Source organism: Salmo salar, chromosome 14, assembly GCF_965601325.2.
Source record: "Salmo salar chromosome 14, fSalSal1, whole genome shotgun sequence".
NCBI lineage: Eukaryota > Metazoa > Chordata > Actinopteri > Salmoniformes > Salmonidae > Salmo > Salmo salar.
The window spans coordinates 100,881,738-100,908,103 of NC_138304.1; the positions used below are offsets into that span (position 1 = coordinate 100,881,738).

Genomic DNA, 26,366 nt, shown 5'->3' on the forward strand with positions numbered 1-26,366 from the left:
TTGTGCCATCATACCACTCACGCCCAAAATATGTTAAAAAAATAATAATTTAGACAAAAACATTTTATTTTTTTCTTTCAATAGTCGTTTATTGATAAATCATCCATAAACCTCACATGGAATTACAAAGTGGGGAATAATGTGTCAATTGACAGTTTACATAATTGCATTCACAGCCAGGTCATCGCCTAGTTCTCGGACAAGAGGACAGGATAGCCTATTCAGGTATATGACCATTCATTATGAAATTGGACATCTGCAACTAGCCTCTAAATTACATTGCGAGTTAAATATCGAACTTTCTTTAGGTTATAGCCAATCAGATTGAAAAAAGTATAACCATGTGATGTCAAGGTTTTAAAAACTGCAGCAAGCTACTGATCCTCTCATATCCCTGAACCACTCAGTAACATAATTTTTGAAGGATGTCATTTTCTTTTTACATTTTCTGAAGTTACACGGCTTCAAACTGGGAATATGGTCTTTCTAGCAAACCAATGTCACAGCACGTTGTGACGATAAATAACTAGTTTCATAGTAACAGCCTGCCACTTACATTTGCAAAATTAAAAAAAAAAAAAAAGTAAATGAGGATTGACCATATTTAGGTATGTGTACAACTGACCTCAGTTGATTTACTAGCCAGAATCTTCAAAGCTAGCCTGGGTTCCAGTCTGTTTGTGCTAACATTCGAATTCCATGGTCACCCATTGTCATGCCAAACAAAATTTGTCATGACAAGGATTGGCATTATAGCACAAACAGATCCGGGACCAGGCTACATCACAGTCCAGTTAGAATGTATTATGGTCATAGGAAATTAATGTTCAGGGTTTTGAATAACAACCAAGGAATGGTGATGAAGAAAGAGGGGGGGGAATATTATCCACTACTAAATCATGAATACAACAACCATATTCCAAAATAAAAGACTTTCAAAACATAAGCCCAAGATAGTTTCCAATCCCCATAAAAAAAACAAATATTCACCAGGAAAATCATACACCTTTAAAATGCTCTTGTTGACTCACACGAAAGACCAGGAAACATTTCTTCTAAAGTTACACCCAGAAAAAGGAAACAAAAAAAATTCACTGCTTGATCTTTACATTTAGTATAGTCTCTGCAACTAAGTGCTCAGCATACAATCTTAATGTAAAATATACAGTATATATAATTATAAGGATATGTTCATGGAAACACAGATAACGGTAGCACAGTAAACAAGCTTGAGTTAGTCCTCCCCTCTGTGGTTACCACTGCCCAGCTTGAATAAAACAGTTCTAGCATATCAACATGATTCCAATTTAGCTAAAGCTCTAAAACTGCTTGTAGTAAATCACTGGCAGATTACAATAACACATTCTAAAGGAGCAATGGAATTGCAATTACGTTCTAGAATATTTACACCATGACAGCTACTTCTGTATTATGAATGCAAGATCGAAATCCGAGCTGGAAAGCAGGCACAGAAAGGCATATAGCAACAAACAGTCTACAATACAATCTCTAATGAATACAGTACATCTGGAAACACCCTGAAAACCCATTAAATCATACTCAAAACATATTCATGAGAACAAGGAATGATTATCTTTAGTCCACCCCCTCATCCATTGAGGGGCAAGCTTGTAAAGGCAGTATCTAAAATCAGTGTTTTCCAACCCTGGTCCTCCAACAGTACAGTTTCATTGTCAAGGGCTACAAAAACACACCTCGTTCAGCTCATTGATGGGCTTGATGATTAGTTGAATCAGGTGTGCTTGTAAAGGGTTACAATAATAGTGGTTTACTGTTGGGGGGGGGTCCTGGAGGACCAGGTTTGGAAAACACTGATCCAGAGCAGGAGTGTCAAACTCAATCCACTGAGGGTTTAGTAGTGCTAGGGGAAACACTCAGCAAGACCATAACACTTCCAAAATAGTGTGAGACGTCAACTATAAAAACACACTGACAAGACAAGGTTATTATAAACAGCTGGAAAATGGCCACCACATGACAACTACGGTATAGCGCAGGGCTCTCCAACCCTGTTCCTGGAGAGCTACCCTCCTGAAGCGAAAACCTTCAACCCCAGTTGTAACTAACCCGATTCAGCTGATCAACCAGCTACATTTACATTTTAGTCATTTAGCAGACGCTCTTATCCAGAGCGACTTACAGTAGTGAGTTCATACATTTCATTTCATGCATTTTTTTGTTGTTGTTGTACTGGCACCCTGTGGGAATAGAACCCACAACCCTGGCGTTGCAAACACCATGCTGGCGTTGCAAACACCATGCTCTACCAACCGAGCCACAGGGAAGACTATAGCTAATTATTAGAATCAGGTGCGCTAGGTAAGGGTTGGAATGAACCTACAGGACTGTAGCTCTCCAGGAACAGGGTTGGAGAACACTGGTATAGTGACCACTATAACCAACAATGAATGAATATTGAAAGATTTCACACCTCTCAGATCAAATACTATGTGCAACTTCTTAGATGTTCACCCAAAGTGCAAAAATAAGAAGGTAAGAGAAGCACAAAACTCTTACTTAAAAATAGAATCATAAATACTATACATGATTATGTTCATAGTAGGAAGACATACTCTCCCCCCCACCACGTCATTCTTCTCTAGGATAACTAGCTAGTTTATAGCTCTTCTTTAAATTAGTTTAGTAAGGCTTATTACGTTCAAGAGGACAACCAAAACATGTAATCTTTCTGAACAATGTATTCGTCATTCTAGTGCCTGTGAAAATGCCAACCGTTTTTCTGTGGATTCCTATAGTTTAAAATACATAATTGCATTTTAAAAATTACAGTAAACAGAAAAGTTAAACCAAAGAAAACATTAATTAATGTATAACATGAATATTCTCTTGTTTTTAAATTGCCTTCATGGAAAATGAAGAATTCTCTACTGCAATTCACTGAAGTATGACAGGTTTTCTGAGACCTCTGTAATAACCGTGTGTGCCTTAAGTTGGTTAAACCGTCACCGCGGTTGGCCGACTACGCCAACCGCCAACCCGCTCCAACACCACACAACAAAATGAAACATAAGGTCAATATACACCATGATCTAAGGAATGTGAAATAGGATGATGGCCTGGAAAGTGAAGGAGGTGTGAGAGTGATAGGAGACTACAGTTCAGCCCAGCTTCAGTGGGTTTGCTGCCTGATAAACTGGAGTTCAGGGTTTGAGTAGAAACCCCAATAGAAACTATAAGGCTACCTCCCAAATGGCACCCCATTAAAGTGCACTATATAGGGAATAGGGTGCCATTTGGGATGCCCCCCCTAGGACGACAGCGTGGAGAGCAGTTAAGTACAGAGTCCGAGCCTCGAGCAGCCGGGAGGAAGAAGAGGAAGAAGAGTTGAATGAAGATGAAGAGGTATAGGAGTATGCTGGGCCGAGCTGCTTTCCACATACACACAGGTTCAGTCCATCTTCTCTTTCTGCACCAGTTTGGGGGCGTCCACAAAGTCACGGCCGTTGAAGACTATGACGGCAGTGGTGACGGCAGCAGCAGTGCCCCAGAACAACAAATAGGCCAGGGTCTCAGTCCATGTGTCACCTGGGAAAGAGGGGGACATGAGAACAACCAATAAAGTACACAAAGATATACAGAGAGAAAGTGATTTTTGTGACCAGAGATCAACACATTTTATGGATATGGACATAACCAGAACAAGCAAGCACGCCCTTGTGTCCCGAAGTTAGTAGGGTTAGAGTTAAAAGGCTAAAATTGACTTGTCAGAGTGAGATTAACAGTGGTTTTCTTACCAGCCATGAGGAGACAGATGATACACATGGAGAATGCAACCACCATGATGATGGGCAGCTGCAAGACAAAGATAACAAAATACATTACTCATAGTATGGGGGGGGGGCAGAACTCCATATTAAAATGGGAGGAGAGGACCAGAGATCTAGTCGTGTAAAGTGAATGGACAAAACATGACTGATCAGTCTGGACATCCCGAAAAAGGCATCTCCCCACTCCTATGATACCGGTCTCCATCTCTCAGCAGTAATGAAGATGCGACTGACCGTGAGGAACTTCCAGTCCTTCTGGATGCGGAGTGGAGTGGGGCTGTCCGTTTCATCAACAGCATAGTTTCCAAGGAACAAATCAATGGAATCCTGGAGACAAGAAAACACACATACCCTTTGAGCAACAAAGGGCTGACAACTAACAAAGCAAAAATAATGAGGAAAGCAATATTGGTCTATAGAAAAAAAACTTCCAACTATACAGTAGATTTCTGATATAATAATTTATTACTGACTACCTTATGTAGTTCACTAAATTAACTCATGTCATTTTTCTAGGCTTTTAAACTGAAAAACCAGACGTACTTGTCTGAATCCGTCAGAGAAGTTATTCTTGTAGTACCGGATGGCAGAGTTCACTCCATCCATCACCAAACCCATCTGGGTCCTCTTCCCTGTCCTGATGAAGGACAGGAAATAACAAACATCAATAACAATCACCGTCAACACATATGAAACTTTCCCCCAACAAGGACGCGTGACACGCGTCACAAATAACCAGAAAGACAGTCTGCCATTATGTCCACATAGCAATACTAACTGAATGGCATCAATCTGGTGTAGAAAATAACCATCAAAACACTACAACTCATGGCCAAAAAGGCACATTATCTACTTGTACACACCAACCAGCTAGTACCTAGAAAGTCCACATATCAATTAAGCACAAGGGACCTCAAATTGAAGCCGCACGACCAACAGTTGACCTTCAACATCACAAGCATAATGTCTGAAGACATGTAGGTCAGCAGCACACGGATGTTCAATACCTTGTGAAGTCAGTCTTCAGGGCTCCCGTGCCAGCGTACTGCTTGGCGCATGCGTTGGCATTGTCAGCCCAAGCTAGTGCAGAGAAACAAAAATATAGATAACACGGACAGACATTATTAGTGAGCAGAGAAATACCCAAATGCGGGACAACAGAATGATTTTGCGGGACAGTGTAGCCTGCACGAATACAAAGTGTTGGCAGCACCCCCCCCCCGTAAATGACGTCAGAATTTCTCAAAGTTTGTACCGACAGAGTAGCCTATTAAATATCATTACAGAATACACACAAAATGCATCCTCCAATTACAACATCTGCCTACACACATTGTATCAAGAAAAGTGTACATTTAACACCCTCAAACACCAAGTTAGGCATAACTCATTTCACCATAGGCCATCAGCCAATAGTTCATGATAATTCTTCACGTTTTACCAATGAAAACTGCAATAATTTGATCTCAATCAGTTTCATGGGAATATGCATTTAGATTTTCAATTACTTTTTCCATGAGCAAATTAGAGCAGATTGTGTTAAGTGTATATAGCCTTCCTGAATACTTCCTGTATTCGTTTCAATCCAAGCAAATTCTTCCTAGTGGCTTGCATTTGAGTTTTGGCAGCATGAGCATTTTCTGGGGACTATTCAGCTAACCATCGTAAAATAGAATAAGAAATTAGGTGTTGTTGTGTGATAGTAATGTTATTATATTTGGTTGTGTTATGTAGAATACAAATGAAACATTGTGTGATCTTCCAAGACATTGATCCCGCTCGGAACGAATTTTAGTAAACAAGCACCATTGTGAGAAGTGGTGGAGGCGCTCTGGCAGCTCTACACCCCTGCGCCCAACGAGCTTGATTGATTGATTGATTGATGCGCGTAGCCTACTCTTTTTGCCTCGCGCAAAATGTGGTGATGCATATACGAGACCACGTGGAGCTGGGAATATTTGGCCAAGGAAACATTTCTGGTTGTTCTCAGGGAATGGAAAACAGTTAAGAAGGGAGGCTTTTAAAAAAACGGTAGTGAAGTAACAGAAAATATGTTGAATGAGAAACTAATGAACATGGAGAGCCTCACAATTTAGACGAAATTACCGGATATCTTTCAGCCTATTACAGCCATTTACTTTTGTAGCTCTTCCTCAGAAGCACACTTTTTGTAGTTAAGGGGGGGGGGGGGGGGGGGGGGGAGTGTAATTTTTACCCTAAATTAGGGGTAAAAATTAGGGACAAAATGCGGGACTGTCCCACACAATTCGGGACATGTGGTCACCCAAGAATAGTGTGAGGGACCACAGATCAACTTCATATGACACTCAAAATCTGCGTTCACACACACACACTACACTTAGTCAAGGGCTGACATCCTCTCCTTAGTCAAGGGCTGATTTTAACTAAGGGTTAGGAGAAACCCTGGGCTAAGGGTTAGGAGAAACCCTGGGCTAAGGGTTAGGAGAAACCCTGGGCTAAGGGTTAGGAGAAACCCTGGGCTAAGGGTTAGGAGAAACCCTGGGCTAAGGGTTAGGAGAAACCCTGGGCTAAGGGTTAGGAGAAGTCCCGGGCTAAGGGTTAGGAGAAACCCTGGGCTAAGGGTTAGGAGAAGTCCCGGGCTAAGGGTTAGGAGAAGTCCCGGGCTAAGGGTTAGGAGAAGTCCCGGGCTAAGGGTTAGGAGAAACCCTGGGCTAAGGGTTAGGAGAAGTCCCGGGCTAAGGGTTAGGAGAAGTCCCGGGCTAAGGGTTAGGAGAAGTCCCGGGCTAAGGGTTAGGAGAAACCCTGGGCTAAGGGTTAGGAGAAGTCCCGGGCTAAGGGTTAGGAGAAGTCCCGGGCTAAGGGTTAGGAGAAGTCCCGGGCTAAGGGTTAGGAGAAGTCCCGGGCTAAGGGTTAGGAGAAGTCCCGGGCTAAGGGTTAGGAGAAGTCCCGGGCTAAGGGTTAGGAGAAGTCCCGGGCTAAGGGTTAGGAGAAGTCCCGGGCTAAGGGTTAGGAGAAGTCCCGGGCTAAGGGTTAGGAGAAGTCCCGGGCTAAGGGTTAGGAGAAGTCCCGGGCTAGGAGAAGTCCCGGGCTAAGGGCTAGGAGAAGTCCCGGGCTAAGGGTTAGGAGAAGTCCCGGGCTAAGGGTTAGGAGAAGTCCCGGGCTAAGGGTTAGGAGAAGTCCCGGGCTAAGGGTTAGGAGAAGTCCCGGGCTAAGGGTTAGGAGAAGTCCCGGGCTAAGGGTTAGGAGAAGTCCCGGGCTAAGGGTTAGGAGAAGTCCCGGGCTAAGGGTTAGGAGAAGTCCCGGGCTAAGGGTTAGGAGAAACCCTGGGCTAAGGGTTAGGAGAAGTCCCGGGCTAAGGGTTAGGAGAAGTCCTGGGCTAAGGGTTAGGAGAAGTCCCGGGCTAAGGGTTAGGAGAAGTCCCGGGCTAAGGGTTAGGAGAAGTCCCGGGCTAAGGGTTAGGAGAAGTCCCGGGCTAAGGGTTAGGAGAAGTCCCGGGCTAAGGGTTAGGAGAAGTCCCGGGCTAAGGGTTAGGAGAAACCCTGGGCTAAGGGTTAGGAGAAACCCTGGGCTAAGATAATGCAGTGTGAAAAGGCCTAAAGCAGCTGCCATTCATAGGCTGTAGAGGGGCGGGGCCAACTTACCATTCTTATAGATCTTCTCAAAATCGGCCTGTTCCTCAATCCGCTGGGCCACATGCAGGACACCCATCCTCTGTGGACAACCACCAAACAAGCATACATAAGTCCATTTAGAAGGTGATAGGGTCGGGAACTAGGGACAGGCCTCAGTCGTTTACATTTTAGTCATTTAGCAGACGCTCTTATCCAGAGCGACTTACAGTAGTGAGTACATACATTTCATTTCATGCATTTTTTGTTGTTGTTGTACTGGCCCCCCGTGGGAATCGAACCCACAACCCTGGCGTTGCACACACCATGCTGGCGTTGCAAACACCATGCTCTACCAACTGAGCCACAGGGAAGACCTCTCCCTGCTTGTTCTCTAAAATAAACTGGCAATAATACTTTGGGAAACAGTAGCCACTGGTTGTCTTTGTTCAACCCTCTGCCTCTCATCTCTAACGGTCAGAAGGATAACGCCCCAGTGTGTGAAACAAGGGGGTTTCAAGTAATAACGAGTGCAACCCTCCTAGCTCCCACCTGTAGCTGGGACTGTACGGAGCGGCGGGCCAGCTCTGGAGGACTTCCTACCTGTAGCTGGGACTGTACGGAGCGGCAGGCCAGCTCTGGAGGACTTCCTACCTGTAGCTGGGACGATACGGAGCGGCGGGCCAGCTATTGAGGACTTCCTACCTGTAGCTGGGACTGTACGGAGCGGCGGGCCAGCTCTGGAGGACTTCCTACCTGTAGCTGGGACTGTACGGAGCGGCGGGCCAGCATGCTCTGGATGACGTTGGTGCGGTCCAGACAGTCCATGCAGTTACTGCGGAACGTCCCCTTCTGCTGGGACAACACCTTCCCCTCTGTGTCTACCATGAAGTAGCTGCAGGGAGACAGAGGAGTCAGGAGACAAGGCTAGGAGAACACATATCCACAGAGCCAGTGACAGCACTGTAACGTTGGAACACCACCTACCGCTCCCTCTGCAGGGAGACAACAGAGGGGTCATCAGGAGACAAGGCTATATGAGTCCCAAATGGCACCCTATTCCCTATATAGTGCACCATCAACTTGAGCCCCAATGGAAGGGAATAGGCTGCCACTTGGGATGCAGCCTGGGAAAAGTCTAATGCCCAGAGGAATTTCAGAAGTCACTGACTGTAATGTAATCACTGGCATTGTACCCTGAAGACAGACCAGAGATAAAGGGTAGAGGAGAAGACAATTTGCCTCTTCTGTGTTCACATGCCAATCGTCTTGCTAAAGAACATTAACCTGAGTCTTGTATGGTTGTTGATGTATAGTCAGTACGGAGAGTAATACCTGTATTCATCTTGTGTCTCAGCCACATTGTCCACCAGGATACTCAGACGATCCCATCTCATCCCGCTGCACTCCTTGTGGAAGTCAAATGCTACATACCTGCAGTCATAAGAAACAAGGAGTGGATGTGTTAGATCCATCAATGAATCCTTCCATCTAAAAAAAAAAATCATAGAAATGATAAGACAATGGGTGAGATGGTGTTCAGGAGAGCGGTGTTTGGTTCTTACTTGATCATGCTGTTCTCCATGCCAGTCACCATCTTGGCAAAGGCTTGCTCCAGTGGCTTCTCTGAACCCTTCTGGTTGATCTGGAGGAAGAAGGGGAAAAAAAACACCATCTTATACTGAACATTTTTTTTTTTTGTTAAATGCAACATGTTCATTGTTTGTCCCATGTTTCATGAGCTGAAATAAAAGATCCCAGAAATGTTCCATACTGCACAAAAAGCTTATTTCTCTCAATTGTTACCAAATTGGTTTACATCCCTGTTAGTGAGCATTTCTCCTTTGCCAAGATAATCTATCCACCTGACAGATGTGGCATATCAAGAAGCTGATTAAACAGCATGATCATTACAGGTGCACCTTCTGCTGGGGACAAGAACAAGCTACTAAAATGTGCAGTTGTGTCACAACAATGCCAGAGATGGCTCAAGTTTTAAGGGAGGGCGCAATTGGCATGCTGACTGCAGGAATGTCCACCAGAGCTGTTGCCAAACAATTGAATTTTCATTTCTCTACCATAGGCCGTCTCAATATTGTTGTAGAGAATTTGGCAGTATGTTCAACCAGCCTCACAACCGCCTGCCAGCTCAGGACCTCCACATCCAGCTTCTTCACCTGAGGGATCGTCTGAGACGAGCCACCCGGACAGCTGATGAAACTGTAGATTTTCACAACCGAAGTATTTCTGCACAAACTGTCAGAAACCGTCTCAGGGAAGCTCATCTGCGTGCCCGTCAACCTCACCAGGGTCTTGATCTGACTGCAATTTGGTGTTGTAACCAACTTCAACAGGCAAATGCTCATCTTCGATTTCCACTGGCACGCTGGAGAAGTGTGCTCTTCACGGATGAAGACCGGGCAGATGGCAAACTGCGTGTATGGCGTCATATGGGCGAGCGGTTTGCTGATGTCAATGTTATGAACAGAGTGCCCCATGGTGGCGGTGGGGTTATGGTATAGGCAAGCATAAGTTAAACAACAAACACAATTGCATTTTATCAATGGCAATTTGAATGCACAGAGATACCGTGACGAGATCCTGATATTCCTGATCCTGAGGCCTATTGTCGTGATATTCATCCGCCGTCATCACCTCATGCTTCAGCATGATAATGCACAGCCCCATGTAGCAAGGATCTGTACACAATTCCTGGAAGCTGAAAATGTCCCAGTTCTTCCATGGCCTGCATACTCACCAGACATGTCACCCATTCAGCATGTTTGGGATGCTCTGGATCGACAGCGTGTTCCAGTTCCCACCAACATCCAGAAACTTCGCACCGCCTTTGAAGAGTGGGACAACATTCCACAGGCCATAATCAACAGCCTGATCAACTCTATGCGAAGGAAGGAGATGTCGCGCTGCATGAGGCAAAATGGTGGTCACACCAGATACTGACTGGTTTCTGAACCACGTCCCTACTTTTACATTTAAAAAATATGAGGCATCTGTGCATATCTGTGAAATCCATTGATTAAGGCCCAATGAATTTATTTAAATTGACCGATTTCCTTATATGAACTTTAATTCAGTAAAATCTTTGAAATTGTTGCATGTTGGGTTTATATTTTTGTTCAGTATATATATATATATATATATATATATATATATATATATATATATATATATATATATATATATATATATATATATATATATATATATATATATATATATATATATTATATATATATATTATATATATTATATATATATACACACACATATATATATATATATATATATATACACACACACACACACACACACACATATATACATACATACATACAGCTCAAAAAAATAAAGGGAACACTTAAACAACATCCTAGATCTGAATGAATGAAATAATCTTATTAAATACTTTTTTCTTTACATAGTTGAATGTGCCGACAACAAAATCACACAAAAATAATCAATGGAAATTCAATTTATCAACCCATGGAGGTCTGGATTTGGAGTCACACTCAAAATTAAAGTGGAAAACCACACTACAGGCTGATCCAACTTTCACGTAATGTCCTTAAAACAAGTCAAAATGAGGCTCAGTAGTGTGTGTGGCCTCCACGTGCCTGTATGACCTCCCTACAACGCCTGGGCATGCTCCTGATGAGGTGGCGGATGGTCTCCTGAGGCCAACTCCTGGACAGTCTGTGGTGCAACATGGCGTTGGTGGATGGAGCGAGACATGATGTCCCAGATGTGCTCAGTTGGATTCAGGTCTGGGGAACAGGCGGGCCAGTCCATAGCATCAATGCATTCCTCTTGCAGGAACTGTTGACACACTCCAGCCACATGAGGTCTAGTATTGTCTTGCATTAGGAGGAACCCAGGGCCAACTGCACCAGCATATGGTCTCACAAGGGGTCTGAGGATCTCATCTCGGTACCTAATGGCAGTCAGGCTACCTCTGGCGAGCACAAGGAGGGCTGTGCGGCCCCCCAAAGAAATGCCACCCCACACCATGACTGACCCACCGCCAAACCGGTCATGCTGGAGGATGTTGCAGGCAGCAGAACGTTCTCCACGGCGTCTCCAGACTCTGTCACGTCGGTCACGTGCTCAGTGTGAACCTGCTTTCATCTGTGAAGAGCACAGGGCGCCAGTGGCGAATTTGCCAATCTTGGTGTTCCCTGACAAATGCCAAACGTCCTGCACGGTGTTGGGCTGTAAGCACAACCCCCACCTGTGGACGTCGGGCCCTCATACCACCCTCATGGAGTCTGTTTCTGACCGTTTGAGCAGACACATGCACATTTGTGGCCTGCTGGAGGTCATTTTGCAGGGCTCTGGCAGTGCTCCTCCTGCTCCTCCTTGCACAAAGGCGGAGGTAGCGGTCCTGCTGCTGGGTTGTTGCCCTACTACGGCCTCCTCCACGTCTCCTGATGTACTGGCCTGTCTCCTGGTAGCGCCTCCATGCTCTGGACACTACGCTGACAGACACAGCAAACCTTCTTGCCACAGCTCGCATTGATGTGCCATCCTGGATGAGCTGCACTACCTGAGACACTTGTGTGGGTTGTAGACTCCGTCTCATGCTACCACTAGAGTGAAAGCACCGCCAGCATTCAAAAGTGACCAAAACATCAGCCAGGAAGCATAGGAACTGAGAAGTGGTCTGTGGTCACCACCTGCTGAACCACTCCTTTATTGGGGGTGTCTTGCTAATTGCCTATAATTTCCACCTGTTGTCTATTCCATTTGCACAACAGCATGTGAAATGTATTGTCAATCAGTGTTGCTTCCTAAGTGGACAGTTTGATTTCACAGAAGTGTGATTGACTTGGAGTTACATTGTGTTGTTTAAGTGTTCCCTTTATTTTTTTGAGCAGTGTATATCAATCTTTCTAATGCTTCTCTCTCACAATGCTGTGATATGTTTTAGCCATCGTGAGGCTTCAAAGACATTTGGGTCCTACCAGGTTCAGAATGGTCTGCTTTCCATAGATGAGGACCTGGGAGTCAAAATGCCTCTGGAAGCCATCCATCTAGGAAGACAGTTGGGGGAGAATTAGTTAATTGAGGATTTGGTCGACAAGAGAGCCACAGAGTGGGTAGTGCAATAGATAAAGGGAAACTACCAGAAGATATGAAAGTCCTTACGTGATTGGTGTTCTTGCTGATCAGTGGTTTGGGCTTGTATTTCAGGTTGGGCCTCTGAGACCAGAAGAAGGGCATGGAGCCTCGCGTCTGTGGACGGAAAACATATTTAATAACATTTAAAAAATTAGATTTTTTGAAAAGCTCTTATTTCTCTGTATTGGTTCAGAGTAGGGTTGTGGCGGTCTTTCAATTTTGCCAGCCGGTTACTGTCATGCAAAAGACTGCCGGTCTCACGGTAATTGACAAACACGTTTAGCATCTCCGTGCATTCAAGCTGAATGAATACAAGCAGCTGATGCACACCTTTGGAAAATCTACATAAAAAAAAAAAAAAATGTCTAATAGATACATTTAATATATACCATCAAAATAAATCCATTATTTACTTTAGAAGAAGCATTATGAAAAAAAATAATAATAATTCCTTACAACAGAACATGAGTTGGTCTACTGTATGTTATCTGGCTATGCTCCACACCATAGGCTGTAAGCTTGTTCATTTAGCAGACTAGATACTGTATGTTATCTGGCTATGCTCCACGCCATAGGCTGTAAGCTTGTTCATTTATCAGACTAGATACTGTATGTTATCTGGCTATGCTCCACGCCATAGGCTGTAAGCTTGTTCATTTATCAGACTAGATACTGTATGTTATCTGGCTATGCTCCACGCCATAGGCTGTAAGCTTGTTCATTTAGCAGACTAGATACTGTATGTTATCTGGCTATGCTCCACGCCATAGGCTGTAAGCTTGTTCATTTAGCAGACTAGATACTGTATGTTATCTGGCTATGCTCCACGCCATAGGCTGTAAGCTTGTTCATTTAGCAGACTAGATATGCTTATAAGTCCAGTGCCATTATTTTATAGTAAGAAGAATATATTTGAACTTAGCTGAATAAAATAATGGCCATTTGTCCCCCCATTCCGGAGCAAGTACACAAAGTGGCTATGATGAGCGTAAAAGTGATCATTTGAAACAGGTCCTGTAAATGATAAACCTTAATGTCTTAGAAATCAAAACACATACATGCATACATACGGGCTGCATGATGCTTCTATAGGCTGTTGATGATTTGAGGAAGTCCCACATGTCATTTTTATAAAGCTTGTGATCTGTTCCTTGCATCAGGCTGAACAGATGATCATATTTTCTTTACTAAAACATACAATTAGTTTTGATTTAGAATGGCCCATTATTAAAATGGGCAGGAACAAACAGGAACAAGAGATGAAATACATGTTATCTGTATGAACTCCAATAGCCCGAATGGAGGCGGCACGTTTTCCCTCTGATCTGTTTTTCAATGATGCTGGGTAGGCTACTTCGGTTTTATAGCGGAGCTGTGCTGAATATGAGCAGCTGAGAAATGAATATAACACTTATTTCACTCCATGTGTAAACCACTGTTTGAGGAACACGCTCTCGCTGCATGACAGGTAATATTCTGCCCAAAGTCTATGTCATACCCCGTTCCTGTAGTTACCCAGTACTCTGTATGTCATGGTCTCTCCTCTACCCCGTTCCTGTTCCTGTAGTTACCCAGTACTCTGTATGTCATGGGCTCTCCAACCCTGTTCCTATCCAGTGCTTACATTTTGGGAAACCAAGTGAAATCTGGTCGGGAACATTGATAGTAACATGTTTTTACAACAAAACATATTTCATTAGACTGTTGACAGCCCCTCTGCACACTGCAGAAAGGAATAAAGGAGAGAGGAGATGGAAACACACGGTGGTGAGATTTTCTGTACAGCTAAAGGTAATGCGTCACCCAATTAACTATTAAAATGTTTTAAAAAAATCCCTATAACTAGGCTTTTCAAAACAAAATACAATTTCACTATAATTGTAGGCTAACTGTAAGCCGCCCTGCACAATGAATGAACCAACAGCATCGCCTAGGGCTATACGTTCTCTCCCAGACTCTTCCCAGACCACCATCTACCACTACTATTGCTGCTGGCGCTGCTACTGCCCACGCTGCCATCGCTGCTACCACCACTACTCACCTGTACGAATGAAGCCCTTCCTCCATTGTACAGGACAATTTGTTCAGTCTCCACAAAGTTAGCAGCGTGGCCCTCAGAATCGATACCTGAGGGGGAAAAAAACGAATAATGAGAGAATGAATATTACCTATGCAGCATTCCAGTGTTGCTCAGTACCATGGCTCCATCCCAATTGGCACCAAAGCCCTATGGACCCTGGTCAAAAGTAATGCACTACATAGGACACAGGGTGCCAATCGGGACGTGACCCGTGTCTTACCTCTGACGTAGTATCTGACCCCAGCCCTGAAGCAGCTCCTCCTGGATATGAGGATCCATTCAAAGATCTTCCCGTTGACTCGGCACGGCTTCATCACGACGACTGGATCCGGGTCAAGGACCTCACCTAATACACTGCTACATCATCAGGCCAAATTGTACTAAGGTCACGTCCCAAATGGCACCTTATACCCCATATAGTGCACCACTACTGACCAGGGCAAAAGTAGTGCCCTATATAGGGAATAGGGTGCCATTTGGGACTTAACCCAAGTGGAGGATGCTAACGTACTTGCACGCTAAGTGGAGGATGCTAACGTACTTGCACGCTAAGTGGAGGATGCTAACGTACTTGCACGCTAAGTGGAGGATGCTAACGTACTTGCACGCTAAGTGGAGGATGCTAACGTACTTGCACGCTAAGTGGAGGATGCTAACGTACTTGCACGCTAAGTGGAGGATGCTAACGTACTTGCACGCTAAGTGGAGGATGCTAACGTACTTGCACGCTAAGTGGAGGATGCTAACGTACTTGCACGCTAAGTGGAGGATGCTAACGTACTTGCACGCTAAGTGGAGGATGCTAACGTACTTGCACGCTAAGTGGAGGATGCTAACGTACTTGCACGCTAAGTGGAGGATGCTAACGTACTTGCACGCTAAGTGGAGGATGCTAACGTACTTGCACGCTAAGTGGAGGATGCTAACGTACTTGCACGCTAAGTGGAGGATGCTAACGTACTTGCACGCTAAGTGGAGGATGCTAACGTACTTGCACGCTAAGTGGAGGATGCTAATGTACTTGCACGCTAAGTGGAGGATGCTAATGTACTTGCCACGCTAAGTGGAGGATGCTAACGTACTTGCACGCTAAGTGGAGGATGCTAACGTACTTGCACGCTAAGTGGAGGATGCTAACATACTTGCACGCTAAGTGGAGGATGCTAACGTACTTGCACGCTAAGTGGAGGATGCTAACGTACTTGCACGCTAAGTGGAGGATGCTAACGTACTTGCACGCTAAGTGGAGGATGCTAATGTACTTGCACGCTAAGTGGAGGATGCTAATGTACTTGCACGCTAAGTGGAGGATGCTAATGTACTTGCACGCTAAGTGGAGGATGCTATCATTTGTGACCTTGCAATGGCTTTCTAAAGTGCCCCTGAGGGAATGATTTAAGTTCCACTGAGTTGAAATTGGTTCTTGGAACACTCAGAGACCCATTCAAACTCTTATGTGGTTCCACTGATTATTACTACAAGAAAGATCAGTGGGAACAAAGCAAGACGGTGAAAAGGATACATCCATGGACAACAGGGATCGCAAACTTGTGGAGCTGAAAAGGGAAACAAAGATAATATTTTTTTTGAAACTTTGTCACTGGATATATTACAACGAAGAACAACGACTGTGGTCATCTATAGTGAGTTATTGTTAAAACAGATCATTTCGAAGGGGTAAGGTTGATGTTATCTTGTCCATATTCTAATACTATTACCTCTGATACGTCAGAATAAGAAACAATGAATTAAGACTGTGGACATGTGTTATAATGCAAACAGGTTGAGGTGTTGTGATGTCATCTTCATATCACTCACCTCCGGCTGGGTAAGGAACTCTCTCAGGAGGCTTCCATTCCACACAAACCTCTGATCTGCCTAGAAACAGGAGAACCAATCAGTCAGTCATAGAGTCAATCAATTCCTTAATCCGTCTAACCTGCAGTAAATTATTTCCACTGAATCCGTTTGAGCAGACAATAGCCAGGTTTCCATTGACCGAGCGTTCCATTTATTACAGAAAATACTTTTTCTTTTTTTTTAAATCACTGCAACATGTGTAATGTAAAAGGCTGATATAGGAAACATTTTCTAAAGATCGTACAACATTTATCTGTTTGACAGGGGTGGATTTTTAATTCTGTCCAACTTTCCTTATGGCAACAAATGATGGAAACTGTTCCCCCACAACAACAAAAAATATTATTGCCGAATAATTTGGAAGGTATGCAGGGCACGTGATGTCTCCGTAACTACAAAACTCCACATTTAATTCTAAATGCCTACTGCTTGTGTTTCTCTGCAGGACAAGGCGAATTGCTTCGCCTTTCTTTTCTGATTGGCTGACAAGTTTCACCATCCAATTATTACAGATCTACAGGAGTACAAGTTCGCCATGGCGATACGTTGGCAGAAGAGAATTGTTTAGAATACGGCAAATATTAGTTAATTATCGCATTCTATACATGCTGGCTTTGGCAGGCTATACCCTGAGACATGAAACATATGTGGTAGGGCATTCTATACATGCTGGCTTTGGCAGGCTATACCCTGAGACATGAAACATATGTGGTAGGGCATTCTATACATGCTGGCTTTGGCAGGCTATACCCTGAGACATGAAACATATGTGGTAGGGCATTCTATACATGCTGGCTTTGGCAGGCTATACCCTGAGACATGAAACATATGTGGTAGGGCATTCTATACATGCTGGCTTTGGCAGGCTATACCCTGAGACATGAAACATATGTGGTAGGGCATTCTATACATGCTGGCTTTGGCAGGCTATACCCTGAGACATGAAACATATGTGGTAGGGCATTCTATACATGCAGGCTTTGGCAGGCTATACCCTGAGACATGAAACATATGTGGTAGGGCATTCTATACATGCTGGCTTTGGCAGGCTATACCCTGAGACATGAAACATATGTGGTAGGGCATTCTATACATGCTGGCTTTGGCAGGCTATACCCTGAGACATGAAACATATGTGGTAGGGCATACATGCTGTCGCCAATGTATTAGCGCGCAATTCTCCTAAAAGCTTCCACCACTACTCTGATTAGACGAGGGCAAGGTGGAGCTAACCGCCCCATTGCTTTTAACTAACCAATTCTTTCAAATCTAGATGAAGTGCTTATTTCAGGAGCATAAGAGTTGTTTTACTGCGTACCAAGCTAGTCAGCCACGAAGACTGAGGTCAGAGAGTATTATCAAAGATGTTGGTCTAAAAATAGATATTTCACAGGATGTGGTCTGTCTCATCTACCTGGTGGTATTATCCCATTAGATGTTATCCATGGCTCGTCCATATTGGAGGAGTGTCACTGCCAGATTAACTGTGGCGTTTGGGCTCCTGCCATGCATGTAAACCACACTAGTCACCTTGCCCTCATGTGTACACACACATTGACCTTTTCAACCCCCCCCCCCTTCTCAGTCTCAGCTGAGGCATTACTCTCGTGTGCAGAAGGTGTACATAGTGTACAGGATTTTCACTTTCTTCTCCAATGAAACCTTGTTCAACTGGTTTGATGGTGAGAAGAACGTGTGGCCCTAGTTTAGACATGGAACAGGAGTCACTATCTGTTCCCCATCCGCCCCCATACCGTTCCCCGTCCGCCCGCCACCCCATACCGTTCCCCGTCCGCCCGCCACCCCATACCGTTCCCCGTCCGCCCGCCACCCCATACCGTTCCCCGTCCGCCCCCCCCATACCGTTCCCCGTCCGCCCGCCACCCCATACCGTTCCGTCCGCCCCCCCATACCGTTCCCCGTCCGCCCCCCCCATACCGTCACCCTATGGAACATGTTTCAAAGTAAAGTACTATATAGTGAAGAGTGCAGCCTCTAGCTGTGTTCTGTTCATTTGTCCTGTGCTTTATAAAAAAAACATTTTTTTGCATATAAAATAGATGCGACAATTTCCTGCTATGATGCATTTCCATTTAACCACCTCGTGTCGAGTAAAAACAGCTGGCCGCAATGTCACACACAAATAAAACGAGTGTTTGCCCTCTGATAGAGGTAGATAGTTTACCATACTGCTCATATCGAAATCTTTCCAGGTCTACAAAAGAGCCTAGAGGGTTATGAAAGGTCTAGGGTTGTTTCTGGAAAGGGTCTTTATTCCAGAGAAACAATAGTCCTCTCTCTCTCTCTCTCTCTCCTCACCCTCTCCAGCAGGCTCATCTCCTGGAAGTCGTGGCTGACGTTGGCCAGTCTCTGAAGGGTGTGGGTCAGGTCATAGTCAGTGCAGAAGTAGAATCCATCTGTCGTCAGCACGTTGTTAATCATGGACAGGAATGTCTTGTTGTCTTGCGTCTGGAGAGAGGAGAGAACATAGATTAGCTGGCTGGGCACAACTCATGACAGTGCAGTTTGTAGGAGTTGTATATGTGAAATGTGAGAAGAGGCTGTTAAGCCAGGGATGTTATCATATGAAATTAAAAGAGCATGCTATAGAAACATGGAAATAAATCTTACCAGGCGACCAATAAACAACTTAAATACATCTGAATCAAATTGTCAGTATTAGCAGTATCACAGCCTCAATTGACTCCAGTGAGTAAAAAAAAATAGAAAAAAATAAAGGGGCTATATATATATATATATATAACTATGTTATTGCATGGCTGACATTTCCGTATTACAATAGCCCTCCGTCTTTAGATTTCCATCTAAACCTTGTCCACTTCACCTCCCTCACAGGGCTTTACTGCACGTGGAGGTTAGGATGGATAACCTCTAATGATCTCTGCGTCCCAAACGGCAGCACCCTATTCCCTTCTTACTTCAGCTACCGAGCAACCCCAGGCATTAAGGCCCCTCCCTCCACATGTCTAATAGGATCTGTATTCTGGATGCTAAGCCAGTTAGCCCAGGGAGAGAGGGGGAGAGCGAGAGAAGACAGACATGAATGACTCTCCGGGTACGCCCACAAGGACTTCTCCCAAAGCGTCTTGTCGCGATCCCTCACATCCTATCTGCTTGTGTCCTTCTCAACAGTATTGGAGAAGGTCCAAGGTTCCTCCTCAGGTCTTCTCCAATGCGTTCTGAAGAGGCGGCAAGGAGAGAGGATGCAAGGAAATACAAATGAGATTCGTCCTATACCTCCTCACCCACTACGAGGCTGCAGCTGCTTCCCTGCATTATGTCAGCACTTTATATCCTGTTTTTGCTAGTGAGTGCAGTCTGTCTTCTCTCCCCACACCCCGGGTGCTCTGGTCAAAAGTAGTTCACTGCATAGGGAATAGGGTGGCATTTGGAATCATTCATGTTTATTAAAACACCTCCAAAACTAATCTCCAGCCCCAGTTTCCACTACGGCATTCATGGAAATATGAAAAGTATTAAACGCTTGAAGCATTTAGGTCTAAACTTAACTTTCACTGACCATTCTAATAAAATATGTCTTTCTTTAAAACATCAAGTAAACAGTGTGACAACCATGTACATGTGGACACACCCGTATGTGGACACACCCGTTGCTGACAGGTGTATAAAAATAGAACAAAAACATTGGCAGTAGGCTGGGCCCGTATTGAAGAGCTCAGTGAATTTCAACGTGGCACCATCATAGGATGCCACCTTTCCAACAAGTCAGTTCGTCAAATTTCTGCCCTGCTAGAGCTGCCCTGGTCAACTGTAAGTGCTGTTATTGTAAAGTGGAAACGTCTAGGAGCAACAACGTCTCAGCCACGAAGTGGTAGGCCACACAAGCTCCCAGAACGGGACCGCCGAGTGCTGAAGCGTGTAAAAGTTGTCTGTCCTCTGTTGCAACACTCACGACCGAGTTCCGAACTGCCTCTGGACTCAACATCTGCACAAGAACTGTTCTTCTGGAGCTTCATGAAATGGGTTTCCATGGCCGAGCAGCCAAATACAAGTCTAAGTTCACCATGCGCAATGCCAATGCATAGTGCCAACTGTAAAGTTTGGTGGATGAGGAATAATGGTCTGGGGCTGTTTTTCATGGTTTGGGCTAGGCCCCTTAGAGCCACATTCTAGATGATTCTGTACTTCCAACTTTGTGTCAACAGTTTGGGGAAGGCTCATTCCTGTTTCAGCATGCCAATGCCCCTGTGCACAAAGTGAGGTCATTATAGAAATGGCTACAGAGCGGTATGGAAGAACTTGACTGGCATGCACAGAGCCCTGACCTCAACCCCAACGAACATCCTTTGGGATGAATTGGAACGCCGACTGCTAGCCAGGCCTAATTGCCCAACATCAGTGCCCGACCTCACTAATGCTCATGGCTGAATGGAAGCAAGTCCCTGCATCAATGTTCCAACATCTAGTGGAAAGCCTTCCCAGAAGAGTGGAGGCTATTATAACAGCAAAGGAGGGACCAACTCCAGGAGTATTGCCCATGATTGTGGAATGAGATGTTCGACGAGCAGGTGTCCACATACATGTAGTGCATGTCAAATCTGTGTAGTTTACATGTAACAAAAGAAAAAACATGTAATATATATATATATATTACATGTTTTTTCTGTCCTCTAAAAGAGTGGTGGTGTATGGGCCAAAAATAAAATATGTATGTATATATATTTTTTAAAATCAGTGACAAATTACATTTTCCTTAATAAAGGCAATTCAGTGTAAACTTGCTCCGGCCGGGCCGCTAGCCAGCGTTGCTCCGGCCGGGCCGCTAGCCAGCGTTGCTCCGGCCGGGCCGCTAGCCAGCGTTGCTCCGGCCGGGCCGCTAGCCAGCGTTGCTCCGGCCGGGCCGCTAGCCAGCGTTGCTCCGGCCGGGCCGCTAGCCAGCGTTGCTCCGGCCGGGCCGCTAGCCAGCGTTGCTCCGGCCGGGCTGTGGTACGTCTCTAAACTCCCCGGTGGCAGTTACAATGACTTAAGTTAAGTCCCAAATGGCACCCTATTCCCTTTGTAGTGCACTAGAGTCCCATCAAAAGTAGTATAGGGAAAAGGATACCATTTGTGATGTAACCTTACAGTCTCAAGCCAAGGCTGCTCTTTCAATTAGCACTACAGGAATAGCCAGCCTTGATGAATAATGTACATGGCCTGCGTCACTGAAATTACATACTAACTTTGTCATTGTGTGATTCCAACAGTAGGGAGTAAAGGCAAAGCAGCTTGTTGTTGAAACAGGAGGTTCGATCTAGTTCAAAAGCTACTGTCTGTTAGCCATCCTAACACTACTGTAGCTAGGTCCCCTTTGGTTCAAAGACACTGTATATTGGCCATTTCCTCAGAGCTGTGGACTGTTTCCATGGGAGTGTGCTTTCCCTACTGCTTGGCAAACACTAGGATAAATTCTAACCAAATTCTCCTTGTGTACTGATAACATGCAACAATTATCAATGAATACACATACAGTATCTAGAAAGAGGCTGAAACAAAATCAGCTGACAGTGCTGCATATTGGAATAGGAAGTGGTAACAACCCTGGCTAGTCACATATACGCCATTTACCACCAGAGACTGGGGTTCAATAAACACAGCCACCCTTCCTACTGTTCTCTCACTTGCCTGTCTCTCCCTCTGTTTCTAACTATAGTCTAAAATGAAACAAATTTAAATAACATACAAAAAAAATAAAAAATATCCCTAAAAATGTGCCAGAGCGTGTTTGTCACCTGGTTCTCAGTGAGGTGAAGCACAGTCTTTTTGTAGGAAATGACATCAAAATCCACTGCCTTCCACACAGCGTGACCCAAGAGGCTGCCCACGTTCCTCTTCTTGGTGATGACAATCAGGTACATCCCTGTGAGAGGGGAAATCCATGGGTTAACATGGCAGGCTGGTCAGCCCCACATCTAAACAGTGACGCGTTACATCTTGTGGGACAAGACGGAAGTTACGTCCAAATGAGCTCTCCGTTCTTCCAAAGTGTGCACTTGTTCACTTCCAACTCATTTGAAAGTAAATTACTGCTCTAAGGAATATGGTGGAAACTCCCACTAGTGGCTCGACCACGCCTCCACCAATCCAATGTTTTTAGATTTGTGGGAAGTAGTGAACGAGTCCACCCTTCAGAATTAAGGAGATATTGTTGGGGCGCACAAAGTGGTAGGCCTACATCTTGTGTGACAACATATACAGGACCAGCCCAGTGTGGTCAGGCTGTGGACCTACCTGCCACCAGGCGGACGGTCCCCATGATGCCACAGATGGGCCTGGTGTTGGCTGACGGCGGAACATCCTTCTTCCCTAAAGAAATAAGAGTAAAATCAGTGTTTCACCTTAATCGTTTCGTTTTTGAGATGGTAAAACGTTTTTTCAGTATAAACATTAAAAAAAACTCAAACCAGATATCCCATAACGTATGTAGAAAAGATATGGAGCGATACATCTTAAAATATAATCTGAGAACTAACAATCACCAAAATAAAAACCAGACTGGGAGAATCCACATTTCTGAAAAGGTAATGGAATTGATTTTGTAATAAATGTTTAAGTCACTGGGATACCATAAGAACACAGTGTAAGCCACGGCAACATGCGTAGAACTGCAGGAAACTAGCTTTAAAAACATCTACACGTCTCTGTGGCACAGAGGAGGGTCTATAAAACGTTGATCAGAAACAGAGCCATTGGCCACGGCCACTATTCATAACTTCCTCACTTCAGGAACTCCATTGGATACCTAGAAAAACCCTCTCGGCAACGAGGCAAGGCACTCGTACAGAGTATGAGATGGGGCCATTGAAGGGTCATGGCATGGTTAGAACCATGAGCAGGGGTCCACTATTTACATAGCAACTCAGAGCAGCTTCATGTCCATATCAACTGACAGGGATTCTAACGGTATTGACCCTGAACTCTTGACTCACGCCAATCAATGGCAGCGTATTTCTGTTTTGTGTTGACAATCTTCCCATTGAAGCCACTAGCATCGTATTCACTAGAATCCAAACGGAAGCCAAAACAGGGAGGAACATACCTGAATTAATCTATTAAGAAATGCTTGTTTTTGGTTCTGTTGCAAAGCGTTTTGCTACATTGTGCACTAAGTCTTACCAGTCAGGGTCATCTCATTGGACACCCTGTCGATGGCCAGAACTGCCTCCACCCCATCATCACAGGCCTCAATGTAGAACTTCTCTGGGCTGGTGTGCCTGTGGGAAGGGAGGGGGAATAACGAGGTCAAGTATGTTGCGGACTAGGGTGAAGTACCTAGGGAATACTTCAACCCGGAGCACGTTACAGAGAACATCCAGTGACATGAAGAGCAATAAAGAGTGAAATGTACAGAAAGGTTATCGGCCACCTGAGATGCAGCACATTACAGAGATGTAATAAACCTCAGGATTATTAATCACAGGGCAGACAGGCAGACAAACGTGGATAATGCCAACTGATTAACACTACAGTCTGAAGAAGCACTGTCCTGCACCAAACCGGAAGAACAATGGCTACACAGCGACGGTTTATGTTTAGCTTGCTTGCCAGTGCCACAGTGGTGACGTCAGACAGAGGAAATACCAGAATAAGCAACTTGGTGGTTTCTGTCTCCATAGTTACATGTTGCACTGCTTGTCCCATTTCTTGCTGAGCTTAGAGAGCATGGCATGTAATGATGTAAGCTTAATATCACAACAGACCTGCACCGTCAGACGTTTAAACAGGTTCGCTCAAGAGGACTGAGCATTGCAACTGTCTGCATTAAGACAACTCTCTTCTACACCACTGCCTGTCAGTGAGTTTTGTACCACATGAATTGCTTCAATGATTAGGCTTAAAAATGGTGCATTCAGCAAGAGACAAAGAAAGACTGCAACACTTGTCTTAGCCTAGGTCTTGTATGACACAAAACAGAGTAAGCCTAGCCTACAAAAGCTCATCCACGCCTGTGCAAACAAAGAACATTTAGGCCTAAAAGGAACGGCAAAGAACAATGTACCGTGTAACAAAGGTGTTTCTCTGTCTCTGGCTATGATTGATTTCCTATAGCAGCATAAACGGGCTGAACAACTTAACCTACAAGCAGGCTTTCTCAGAGCTTGAAAATCCAGCACCAGAAACACGTGGCCTCATTTCTGGGCGACAAAGTCTGTAGAATGGAGTGCCGCCATGCACTACCCTGAGCTATAAGTGAGGACTGAGGAGAAGTTTCTGCCAGACAAAAGCCTTATTGTTAGGGGCTTTTCAACATATTCTCATGCCACAGGAAAGCCTGGGACAACCAGATACACTGCTGGCATAACAACCACTCCATATTGGCTGCTTGCATGACTTGACATGAAGTTGTGACTGAATTTAACAACCAAAAGTAGGTTAGAACCTGTTCATGGCCGTTGTATTGGCAGATACCTATTCTCAACGAGCTATCAGTGCCACCTCTGATACAGCATCAATACTTCATGAGCACCATTGTTGTGTTAATACATCTACTACTGACTTGGCCCGTTTACTTGTCATTTTGAGCCACTCAGTCAGCTATTCAGATCCCCAACCCAATGTTGCCCAATATGTCCTGCAAAGTGTGTCACACCCACTACAAAGACAGCAAAAAATAAAATGTTATGCAAAACTTGGACTGATATACCATTGGTCTGATTGCCCACCCTGTAGGCTACTCCATGTATTGTATATCATATAGCTGAAAGACCAGGTCTCTGGTCAGTGTTACCCCTGCTGCTTATCCATATGACTTGTTTACCAGCAAACAATAAGACAATTATGTTTTTTTATTTTATTTTTTAAAATTGCAACTACACAAGCTAATTAGCTGACTACGAAACTGAAATGACAGGCAACTGCTTATACAACATTAATGTAATTTCGTCGTGCCATTAATCTAGACAAATAGGTAGTTAGCTTGTTAACTAGGTAGTTAAGCGAGTTCTAGACTGGATTGCCATTGATTGTTAGCTTTAGCTAGCATTAAACAGGCAATTAAGCTAACTAGCTGATGTCAACCCGAATTTTGAAATTCATGAGAAGATTATGACACGTCGTCTCTTTGGGTGAAACCGTGAACCTGATATTGAGTATACTTGATCGGTGTCGTTTAATTACATTTAAAAGAGAAGCACAATACTTACAAATTGAACCTCTCGTAGGCAGTCGGCATCTTCACTTCTTGTATCAATCTGACCTTAATAATCTTCTTCGGTGGTGGTGTTTTACGGCGGACAACACCGGAAATGGTGTATTGCCGCCCACTACTGGTTGCGGGAAATTAATAAAAAACGTTAAAAATAAATAAAAAAATCTGCAAACTCAGTGCACTGAGGTATTAGAGAGGAAGAGGAAGAGAGAAGCCCAACACCAACACCAACACCGAGGAAAATCAGTCTACCTCCAGCTGGTGGCGGTTTTTCGTTGTTAAGCCCTCCAAGCATGGAGTTTTTGTATGTCGGTCAATGAGTGTCGAATTTGGTAAACAAAAAAAAATAATGGCTTATTTGCTACTTGAGGTTTATTTGATCGAATATAAGTTTCGTAATGCTTAAGTTGTTACGAGCATACTGACGTAAGTAGGACACGTGACATCCCGGCAAATTTGAGAAAAAAACACTACATATCAGAGTTGTCTCCAGATGGCTATGCATATTCATGACAAGAGGCTAGTTTAATTCAGGTGGTTGACGTCAATAACCCCCATCGAATATTCAGAAAAGGATTACAATAATGCAGTGACTACCCGTCATTCGGGGCAGGGCCTGTTTATATCATTGAGTTAATAAAGCCACATATAAACATGGTCTCTTTTTTGTTTTCTTGAGTAAGGCAGCTCCAAAATGCAGGTGTTTCAGCCTAGCTCAA

The 26,366-nt window shown here is 44.3% G+C and overlaps 1 protein-coding gene across 1 annotated transcript; it reads right to left on the bottom strand.

Annotated features, from left to right (window-relative positions):
* Positions 1–62: 62 nt before the first annotated feature.
* Positions 63–25,843, bottom strand: LOC106570660 (phosphatidylinositol-3-phosphatase SAC1-A). Its single transcript, XM_045695038.2, has 20 exons — positions 25,643–25,843; positions 23,616–23,713; positions 22,731–22,805; positions 22,232–22,359; positions 18,798–18,947; positions 16,437–16,496; positions 16,141–16,174; positions 14,839–14,940; positions 14,580–14,665; positions 12,566–12,652; positions 12,382–12,450; positions 8,965–9,044; positions 8,735–8,833; positions 8,156–8,294; positions 7,433–7,502; positions 4,817–4,889; positions 4,353–4,446; positions 4,044–4,136; positions 3,777–3,834; positions 63–3,567 (listed from the first exon to the last, which is right to left on the bottom strand). Exons 1-20 carry the CDS (start codon positions 25,669–25,671, stop codon positions 3,431–3,433), a joined length of 1,761 nt encoding a protein of 586 aa, XP_045550994.1. The 5' UTR covers positions 25,672–25,843; the 3' UTR covers positions 63–3,430.
* Positions 25,844–26,366: the final 523 nt, after the last annotated feature.